Genomic DNA, 10,616 nt, shown 5'->3' with positions numbered 1-10,616 from the left:
ATAATTACTAGAAGATGGATGTGCTCTTGTTGTAAATTCTATTCAGTCTGCTTGGTTGAAAGATGCTAAGCTCGAAATTGGAGAATTGGCGCAGCTTTTCTCGAACGATCGAAATTTGCAATAAAGCTTATGCCGTCAGTATTGCATAAAGTCAAATAAATAAATTGCTGCCATTTCCGTTGAAGTGTGACATAATGTCAGCGAAATTCCCTGATGAGTGCATGTGATTGGTCGAGAAAATGAAAAGAAGTCATCCGCGAAGCACAGCGCGCAGAATGCCACCTGTACTGTCTCAAACTAAACTAAAACAAATTTTCGTGTTCCTGTGATGCTGATACAAGATACAAGACTTTAAAACAGACCTTATTTCATTCAATTCAGTTCACAAGTAGAATAAGATTCATAAGAAATAATTCCAATTATATCTAATGAAATACCATCTTCAGTTAGTTTTTCTATTTTAGTGTTTAGCACTGAAATCCTAGAAATGAAACAAAAGTATGAAATCTACCACGAACGCAGAATTAATATAACCCACCTTTTTCCGGTCGTGTTTAAAAATTCATGAAAAAACATTCAATTTCGGCATCGCATACGACGTATTCTTGGTGTGGGACTGTGGAGACCGCATTAACATTTCTTACGCTCAGAAATGATAAAAATAGCATCTAGATCTCGAATGAATCATTCAGCAGGCAAACAAATATGCTAATTGCCCGTTGGTTGCCAGTGTTAGCTTGTAACCATTCGTCTCTATAACTCTGACTTTTCATACCGGCACGTAATGTACCTCGCAAGAAACTTCTTTTCTGACCATGATCAAAACTCAATTTTTTTACAGAGTAATTTAATTGTAAGTCAGACGAGTGATAACAACAACGAATGCCACGAACTAAGAGAAATTGTTTCAATCCACTAACATCTTGAAGTTAACATTGGCCGAAGAAACCTATGGCAACTAGAGGAAACCACCAAAAAACAAATCTTTTTCATATCACGAGCGTACATGGTATAAAGAAAAAAAATCAAAGTGTCCCAACGGCATTCGAACCATTGTTTCCCAAGATACTGGTTTGGCGCTGTATCCAGCCCCTGGAGAGAACCATGGAAAGTTACGGTTATTTACTAGGTTCATATCTGAGGAGAGGAAATAACGTTGGAACGGGGGGGGGGGGGGGGGGAGAGGAGAGGGGGAGATAAATCACAAGTCCCTGGACATACTATAACGTCATGAAATACTAAAAAGCTCTAAGGTGGAAAGCTCATAATCAAAAGAAGTTATGTTTTTGTTTTAGGGAAAACATAAACTCATTGGTTTTTACACCAAACCCGAAAAGGAAGGGGGAGGAAATATCCGAACAAAAAATGAGTACGGGTATTTGGGGGTTTGTTCGAAAGAAAGGGGGAGGAGTTGAAGGTTGTTATCAGAATAGTGAGATATATTTTCGGTCGTTTTATGATGCAGTTACTTGAGAAGTAACTATATTAAGTAGCTACATCGTGAGACGAGCGACAATTTTAACACATTGATCACCGCAATAAACAATCTTTCCACAAGGTGTACAGATGCAAGATCATGTCTGCCGGAATACATAAGCAAGTCACGAGTAAGAAACGTCGCAGATAATGGTTGTGTAATTCAAATGTGAGCGTGATTTCAAGGGGCTCATTAAATACGACGTTAGCACGGGCGACACGTCTTTGCTGAGGCCTGGTTCACACTAGCGACATGACGACGTAATGACGTTACGACATGATTGATTGCTTATGTTGGTAATGTGAACATCCACATAAAGACATAACGAAAAGATGCGTTTTTTCGAGTCGTCATGTTTATGTTGTTATGTTGCTATTATGTCATTAGTGACATTTAAAACGACCGTTTTCAGCGGAAACTTCAAACGGCAAACCATTAGAGGTCACGTGACCAAGCACTGCGGTCACGTTTGGAGCTCTCGACCGGCGCGGGTTTTCAACGCTGAGAAGTAGGCTTTCATTTAACTGAACCATTTTTTTCCTGAATTTTTGTTTATACCACGTGCCCAGTAAAAAAAAAAAAGAAAAAAAAAAGTAAACCAGTCTTTTTGGTACAAGTTTAGACATAATGTTTAAGCCAATGACTGGAAATGGGACTTTTTGCTGCCATTTAAAAACCAAACACTGCTGTTGCCTGAAAATTCAATATGGCGGCCTCTTCAAGTGAAATTACTCTTTCATGTTTTCTAGCTAAACCGATAGGAGTCGTAAACGTCTAATACCAAACGCCCAACCTGAAACTGCCGTTTGCGGTTTGCCGTTTAAGAAAACCTTGGTGCTAAATGTCTCTGTTATGTCAGGATGTTCACACTACAAACACAGTGCCATAACGTCCTTCTTATGTCGTTATGTCGCTAGTGTGAACTGGGATTAAGAAACAAATTTAACGACTGCAAACCTCTCACGAAAAGGACATTTTTTTCCATGGAAAGCAAATATCTGTGCAAAATCACAGGCCTTCAAGAAACAAGGGCAGTTCAAGGATGATTAAGGAAAACCTTGTCCTGTCCTACCGTTCTCTCTGTCACGCAACGCTACGTTTTCTTCTTAGAGTGTTACGTTGCGTTACAGAGAGATGGCCAGAACGGTCTTATGAAAATCAAGCCCTCAAGTCAGTTGACAACTACGAGGACAGATCTCTATATAATCCTGGTAAAAACGCGCAGGACTGTCCCTCTTTGTTGTCCTGATCGTTTCCTGGGGTTTCCTGCTTTGCGATTTTTCCACCAATCAAAGAACCACCTTCTGTGCCCGCTTCATCGCTACCAAGTGCCCTCTTTCGGGCACTGGCGCGGAGATTGTACGGAGACGAAGAAGTTAACGTTTGTGACGGGTCATCGTCGCGTGAATTACCACCGGCAGACTGTTGATTTGATGTGGCGAGGTTCTTTTCTTGTGAAGACTGGACAGGGTTTTCAGTTGGGGGGTTGAGAAACTGAGAAATATAGAGGGACAATTTCTCAGGGAAGCGCCACAAATGTTCAACGCTTTAAAGGAAATGAACTAGTTTGAATTAGCTCTTATTAACCGAGCGGGAGGTCTGTATGGGAGAATCTTGACCGAGGTCGTGAGTACAGACCGAACGCAGTGAGGTCTGTACAGGCGACCTGCCAGGCGAAGTCAAGATTCTCCCGTACAGACCGACTAAGCTCGGTTAATAAGGTGTTTATTATATGGCAGTGAAACAAGAACAATTTAATTCGTTTAGTGTAACTGGTTTGTAGGGAGCTGACGTTTTGCTTACGAACGGCGATGAGCTGAACTTAATTCTGCCAAAGTTTGCTCGTCCTGTTTACTTTTTTTTCTCATCAGGCTGTTTGGTAGTTCGATAAATAAATGCTGTCAGAAAGTAGTCAATATTCTTGTAATTACGTTTGCAACTTTTTCACCGCAAAACATTACCGGTCTAGACGCCGGTCTAGATGGGAAAATCTAGACCGCTTTCAATATCGATTTCAGCCAATCAAATTCGTGAATTTGGTAGTTCCCAGTCCTTGTGAGACACAGCCATATAATAATAAGGGATACTGACAAGGCGAGAGTCAGAGTGTTGAGGAAGAAACGGACTCAATCAAAGTAAAATTTTCTCGTAAAAAATAAATTTATAGTAGTCAGGCAATTGTTTTGGTTTTGGTTTTACTCTGGTTTGAGATTGGCTGAGTAGTCTAATTGGGAAGTAATTGGTTTGGTTTTGGTTTTACGACCGTTAAAAACTGCTCTAAAAACTAACAATAATAATATTAAGGTATTAACTAATGGCTAGTTTGCCAGTTAAGCGACAAGCGAATTGCAAATCGGGGTTAGAAAACTTCACATACTGTAAGCAGTGCAAAACATACACAAAAAGAAAATTTTAGTGAACGGGTTACATTCTGGTTTTTGCAATAACACGCAACGCAAAAGCTTGGAAATTCAAATGTGCGCTGTTATAAAACGAAGAACCCCGTCGAGCTAAAACGTTGTAAAACGTGAAGTTCCTAAAGGTATATCTGATGAGAATAAAACCTGAGAGGCAAGGTAATTTTTAATTTTGGGATATGACTACGTCTCGGGAAAACCGGCAATGCAAGAAAATTCTTGTCGTTCCCGTGAAGACATATCAAAACTAGACTCACGACATTTTTAGCCGATACAACTCAGTTATTTAAAAGTCATGCTAAGAGAAGTTAAGCTAAGAGTGTCATAAAACCAAAACCAACGAAAACTCTCTAGCCAATCACAAAGGACACAGAAAACACAGTGAACCAATCAAAACTCGAAGTAATGTAACTACATGTTGCTAACGCCAGGCGCGGGTAAACGGGTGCGAGAGAGACACGACTAGTTTTGGTTTTACTTCTGATTGGACGAAAAAGTGGCGCGCGTTTTTTAAGCCAAACGCGTAGCGTGGTGATGCAAAACCATTCACTTTTCGACACTCAAATTAAATGAAAACCGCTCTATTTCTAAAGCCGAGGGCACATGCAATAAGAAATAACCAACTACCGCTTGCAGAAGCCGGTCTGTTTCCTCTGTTAAGGCATCATGGGAGAATCTGCAGTGGTCACCGTCCCGGCATCTTGAGGTGTGAAAGAACTTACATGGAAACGAACTTGGAAAAAGTTAAGGAATCTGCCATATGAGGTCTGACAAAGTCACATCAAATACCCTTCACAACCACCCCTTATGCGCCACATTCGTACACTCGGTATTGGAATGGAACTAGCTTGCAAATGAGGCTAATGCGGGGGGTCTTTTCAAATCCGAATGGCATAAATCTCTGTTCAATGATACCCCCTCGCATGAGCCTCCATTGCAAGCTAGTTCCAGTCTAACACCGAGAATACCAATATGGCATCCATCGGGTACTCTTTTTCCAATCGGTATTCCGCTCTCCTATTACATTTCTATTACATTTTCAAAGGAATCTATCTTATGTATTGTAAGAGAATTTACCTCGGTCTTTAAGTAATTTACATTTTTGTGGTAAAGAGAAGATGAGTTAGACCACAGAAAAACTTGTCTCAACTGAAAAGGCTATACCACGTGTATTCAGTACTATTTCTTGAAAGATTCATCTTGCAAGCATTCCATTTTCAAATTGTCTTTTCCTCGCGTTTGAAAGCAAGCAATTCTTAACCCAGGGTTGATCACCAACTTGAGGTTGGTAGAGAAAAATGAATTCTAAATCTACATTCTCCCTTGTTTGAGGCGAGACGCAACGCGTCAAAAAGGATATTGTGCATAAAAATGCAATCTTCTCCCGCAAAACAGTTGTCTGCAGCGTGCATATAAAACCTGCAAATTTCTTTTTTCTTTATTAGAGCTGATCTGTCATGACGAAACGAACAATCGCTGCCCTAAAGAAGAAAAAACCGATTCACTTATTATTATTTTACTAAGGTAAAGTCAGAAACACAAAAGAAATTTTCCTCCCTTGTCGTTGAACGACAAGGAGGCACAGGAGAGAGAGAGCCTCTGGAAATGAGGTTGCGAGAATTCGTGACATGTACTGTACAGTGGAATCAGGAATTTTCGAATCTCCAAGGGATACGAACCTTGGTTTGACAAATCGGGTCTAAAATTACAGTGTTCGGCTGAGGGGAGTGCGAGAAATTGGGATTCCACTGTATACAGTTTGCGAACCCGTGAACAGGCTCCAGTAAGTGGCTCCAACTGGAATAGCCGAGAAGGAACTGGTTGAGAGTGAAGTGGCCCAGGGAGGAATGGGGTGGGGTCTGGGGAGTCGTCTCGCCTCCTTTCTCTCCCCTCCCTTCTCTCCTCTTTCTTTACGCTTTCTCTTCGCCTCATCCTCGACTAGAGAGCCTGTTCTCAGGCTAATCGTTTGCACTCAAAACTGTTAAATTCTGCTCATACCTTCCTACACTTTCCTTCTCTGTAAAACGCGCAGATTGGTTTAGGGAGTTCCACAAAAACTCGTCTCGCTGTTCTAGGTGGTGGGTCTCCTCTCCGGATTCTCTCCAGCGCTTCAGCTTTTCTTTTGGCTTTCTTCATCTTCTTGGAATGTTGGCCTCCTCGACGCTTAGTCAAGAACAGCTGGGAAGACATTATTTATGATCAAAGTTTAACTGAGACGACTTGTGACAAACTAACAATAGTTAATGGTATGACCATGCTTAACATCTAACATCTTTCTATTTATAACCACACTTGGTGCGTTTGGCGTTACTGACTTTGCTCTAGCGGTAAAATAATTATGCAAAACGTATGTAACATGTGAATCTACTCCGACTAGAAGATGATCTTAAAGTGTAGCTCGTGGCGTGGTGAGTTTAGTATCTACCGGAGTGCAAAAGGTCAAGGTTTCGACTCCCGTTTACTCTACTTGGTACTCGGAATTGTCTCTTTTCAGTCCTCTCTCCGAGTCAAACTGAGTTAGTCAAAGGAGCTCGTCACGGTTTTCGCATCTTGAAAAGATTGGCCTAAATTCTTTAAGTTCTTCTTTTGTGATCTGCGTTAATCTTCTCCATCCTTAACCATCCTTGTTCCTTTACACTTTATTATTATCGCTTTGGCGTTTTTCAATCTTGGAAAATTACTATTTTTAGGTTCTTTCGATTTGAAGGTAATTTAGTATGTGGCCAAAATAACTCAACATACCGTGACTGAGTTCCTTTAATGAAAGAAAAAAAGCTTTTACCAGATAGATTTTTATTGATTGTAGAAGTCCTTCTTCCCCTTAGTTATTTTTCCGCCAACAAGAAACAAAAAACAAACACACAAAAAAACAGCAAAAGAAAAACATTTCTGCACAAACACAGGAGTCTCCCTCAGCCGGCTAAGAGAAAGGAGGTAGTCTTGCACGTGAGGTCAAGCTATGAATTGTGCTTTACAAATGGTCAACGTCGATATGATTTGCTAGCTAACAGAAATTCAGGAGCAGGAATCTATTTGACAAATGTGGTTAAATGTAATTTAGGCTAAGTTAAACACGAGACAAGATTGCTGGCCAGCAGTCTCCCTCAGAGTGAGTACGGGGTGGCCGGGGCATTTGTGCAGGGGGGTTGGCTTCGGATGTCAAATCATTCCGCGTGTTTTTCGTTGCTGGATAGTGCTCGTTAAGCTTTTCTCATAGCCCACCCAGCCCCCTTTGGCTTGAGGGTAAGTATGTGGTAAATATCCTGTGTTTTCACTGTTTGTTTTCAGTGTAATGGTGCCTGGTGGTTGCTGCTCACAGGGGTTGTCATGGATACCCTAGGCAATTGGCTTAGTTTGCTCTCGGGCTCCACCATCCTTTCTTGCACCATTCCTCAAGCTCATCGTTTATTGATGAGTTTAAATGCATCTAATTACCTTTTCATTAGCTGCGACTGTCAGGTCCACAGCAAAAGAAGATACCATCGATAGAAGTGAACCGTCTTCCAATGTATCCTCCTTTGGCGGATTGTTTGGAGGAAGCTTCTGTGCACCAGGCTTGGATTTTAGAACAGCCTCTGTGGATTTATCCCCTGTACCAGGCTCTAGTTTTGTGCCTGCCTTCTGAGATGTTAGGGTAAGTTTCTGTTTGCCTTTGAAGTCCTTTTTTGTTCCAGCTGGATCATGGCTTCTGTTCTGAACATGCCCTTTTGCAACCTAAGCGTTAACAAGGGAGACATTCCATTAACACTTCACTACCAATATGGGAACATAAATTCTCCCTACTAATGGCTAGTCATTTATTTTGATATTGTTACTGAGAATTTCCAGGGTGCAAAGAAAAACAATTTTCGAGCTTGCTCTTGAGGAAATGTTAAACTGTAGGCATTCTCACTAGTCCCACCAAAACTTTCTTTGATACGACTGTTAAAACTTGACTGCCTTGTCTATGAAAAGTTGTTTTTTAAAGGAGCTTAAACCATCACTCAATGTGCAGTTAGTCAGAATCTGCTAACCCTACTGTAAAATCCACTAGTCCTGGGCTATTGGACACAACTTTCTTTGCATACTGATTTGTCTTTTTTTCCTTAACGGCCCTTAACTGGGTCATTGAGCAATGGTTCTTTCCTACCAGAGGAGCATTGTGTGAAAATTCCAATGGTGGTTAAAGTTTGCTAACATTTTAATTTAAAAAAATCAAGGACTGCCCAGGAGATCATTCCAAAATCAAATCTGTTAATCAACCTACAATTTATTAAATGAAGCAATTATAGTCACATTTAACCTGCAAGTATGCACATTGTTTGAACAGTATAAAGGAAAACTTTTTTGCCATTGTGAGACATTCAGGATTTACATGCACATGTACAAATGTAGGGGCAGCCAATTTCAATGCCTTTCACGCAATGAATTCAGTTTTCAAGAACTCTTAAGGTCTTAATTTTGCCTTTCAAGCTCAATAATTTTAATTGAATGTATTAATATGCACAGTCATTCATGCATGAACCCAGCATCATGCATGTGCTTCAATGCACGCACCTGTTTTGCTGCCTTGGCCCTTTTCTTGGAAGCTTTCTTTCTCTGATTTTTTGCCCTCCGTTTCTCCCTCTGCAGCTTTCTTCTTGATTGTTTCACTCTTGCACCAATTGTAGTGTCTTGGTAGCATGTTATTCCACCCGTAGCTGATTCAGTATCGGAGTCCAAATTCATATCCTCAGCTTCGTAATTGCTCTTAAGTTCATCTTCCTTCTCATCAGAATCACTGTCATTGACAGGGTAAACATCATATTCATCTTCCCCCTCTGAAGTTGAATCATCCATTATAAGCTCAGCATATTCCTCATTGGTATCATCCACTTGGTTGTCTTTGACATAAACATCATTGTCATCATCATCATTATCACTGTCATCATCAACTTCATCACTGTCATTGCCGTTATCCTCCTTATCATCAGTACTGGATGAACTTACACAGTCACTCCTTTTATCATCATTGTCATTGACAGCAGTATCATCACAGCCTTTTGTATTGATCTCTGTTATTTCCTCAGTACTATTAGCAGGGACATTCTGCTCATCATTGTAACAATTAATTTCATTGTCCTTATCACCAAAATCATTAAGATGTTTGTCCTCTTTGTCATTAACAAGTTTTTCTGAAGGGTTGGTCCCACTGGTATTCTTCTCACTAGGTTCTCTGGCAGACTGACCTTCCTTATTATTGGCTGGGGTTTGTTTCATAATGGAACTTTGTGCGACTAATTTATGTGGCAAATCAGCTGATTTCTCCATGATAATGGGGTTATCCATAGTTATTAGCTGAGGGTCTACAATGACTATGCCTTGTGGCGTTAGTTCTGTCTTTTCCCTTTTTTCCAAAGGGTCCTTACAGATTGTCATTTCTTCTGGGTCTAAAACAGGTGGCGTCCCATCAAGATCGTCACAAAGGGCCCTTTCAAGATTTTCACTAAGCCTTAGGTCTTCACTGTTAACTTCACTGTCTTTGGCAATAGCAGCTTTCCCGTAAGAGCCACTTTTCAGGCCTGATGTGAACTTCCCTTGATGTTCTTTATTAGATACCTTCTCAGAGCCCTTATCCAGAATTACCTCAGGAACCTCACTAAGTAAATTAATGCTTTCATCTGCTTTAGGTGTGGCACTTGGACAGGTATTGCTGTCAGATTCATTAAAATTGTCATTTGAATTTCCATATGAGGTGTTGTGACTTTTTTCTGATACTGCAGTATCACAGTGGGTTAATGGGACCTGTTTTACCTCACAATCCTCTGTTAAAACTTCTGTTCTAGACCCTCTGTTGTCCCGGCTGGAAACTTTTGTCTCTAAATTATCTGCTTCAAAACCAGAGTTGATTGAACCCTCTTTCTTTGCAAGCTCCTGATCGTCATGAGTTTCTTTGAAACTTGGATTTTCCACAATTTCCTGAATGGTTCTCTCACAAACATCACAAGCTGCATCTCTGCCTTCCAGACTGCTCATTAAACATACATTAGTATCAGAAAACGTGCTTTTTCCACCATCTTTGACAGACTCCTGTCTTCTGGGCTGTGGGGGAGGAATGGTTACTAAGGACCCTCCTCTCATTACTTTCTTGACCCTGGGCTTTGGTTTCAATGGTGGGGGAACCTGAATTTCTTCACAGCTTTGCTTTCGTGAAAGTACAGTACATAGCATATCACTGTTCTTAGTGCTACGAATTGGGGGATTTGCTGTTGGTTCTTTTACTTGTTTTCCCCTGCTTTCAATAATTTTCACTTCTTTATCGGTATTGCTAACGATGTTACAAGGGGAAACATTAGCTGAAGCAGAAGAAGTGCTACGCCCTTGTACAGTTCCAAAAGTTAACATGCTTTGCTTAGATGCCGCACTCTGGAAATCATGACTACTTTTCCCCATTCTTGCTGCTACCTTTGCCTGGGTGACTTTCAACAAGAAGTCTGGGATCATTAGATAATTTGTCCGCAAGAATTCGTCGAGTGTTGGACGGGCGGTAGCCGAGTGAAGTGAAGACTGTCTGACTGTCTCCCTAGAAGTTTCTGGTCGGGGCCAAGGTTCTTCACTTGGAGGTAGCGGAGGTGGAGCCTTGGTAAAAAGGTCCTTTAGTGGCATTTTGTAAAACGATAAAACCTAAAATCCCACAGAAATGCGAACCTACGATTCACAATAATCCGTCCGCCCCTGGCCCGTCCGCCATCTTGATTGTAACG

The 10,616-nt window shown here is 41.0% G+C and overlaps 1 protein-coding gene across 1 annotated transcript; it reads right to left on the bottom strand.

Moving 5' to 3' along the window:
* Positions 1-1,184: 1,184 nt before the first annotated feature.
* Positions 1,185-10,616, bottom strand: LOC145499389 (uncharacterized). Its single transcript, XM_081478908.1, has 6 exons — positions 8,431-10,616; positions 7,330-7,608; positions 5,893-6,072; positions 5,256-5,375; positions 4,522-4,629; positions 1,185-2,971 (listed from the first exon to the last, which is right to left on the bottom strand). The coding sequence occupies exons 1-6, from the start codon at positions 10,516-10,518 to the stop codon at positions 2,660-2,662; spliced, it is 3,087 nt and encodes a 1,028-aa protein (XP_081335034.1). The 5' UTR covers positions 10,519-10,616; the 3' UTR covers positions 1,185-2,659.

The sequence above is a fragment of the Orbicella franksi genome, chromosome 10, assembly GCF_964199315.1.
Source record: "Orbicella franksi chromosome 10, jaOrbFran1.1, whole genome shotgun sequence".
In the NCBI taxonomy this organism is placed as follows: domain Eukaryota; kingdom Metazoa; phylum Cnidaria; class Anthozoa; order Scleractinia; family Merulinidae; genus Orbicella; species Orbicella franksi.
The sequence above is the reverse complement of the archived record's forward strand: the minus strand, read 5'-3'. Positions and strand labels throughout refer to the sequence as shown.

Coding starts and splice junctions, on each gene's coding strand:
- LOC145499389 (XM_081478908.1), bottom strand. CDS start 10,518: ATGCCACTAAAGGACCTTTTTACCAAGGCTCCACCTCCGCTACCTCCA. Junction 7,609..8,430: donor GGGCCAAGGCAGCAAAACAG/GTGCGTGCATTG, acceptor GTTAACGCTTAG/GTTGCAAAAGGGCATGTTCA. Junction 6,073..7,329: donor CAGTCGCAGCTAATGAAAAG/GTAATTAGATGC, acceptor ATGTCTTCCCAG/CTGTTCTTGACTAAGCGTCG.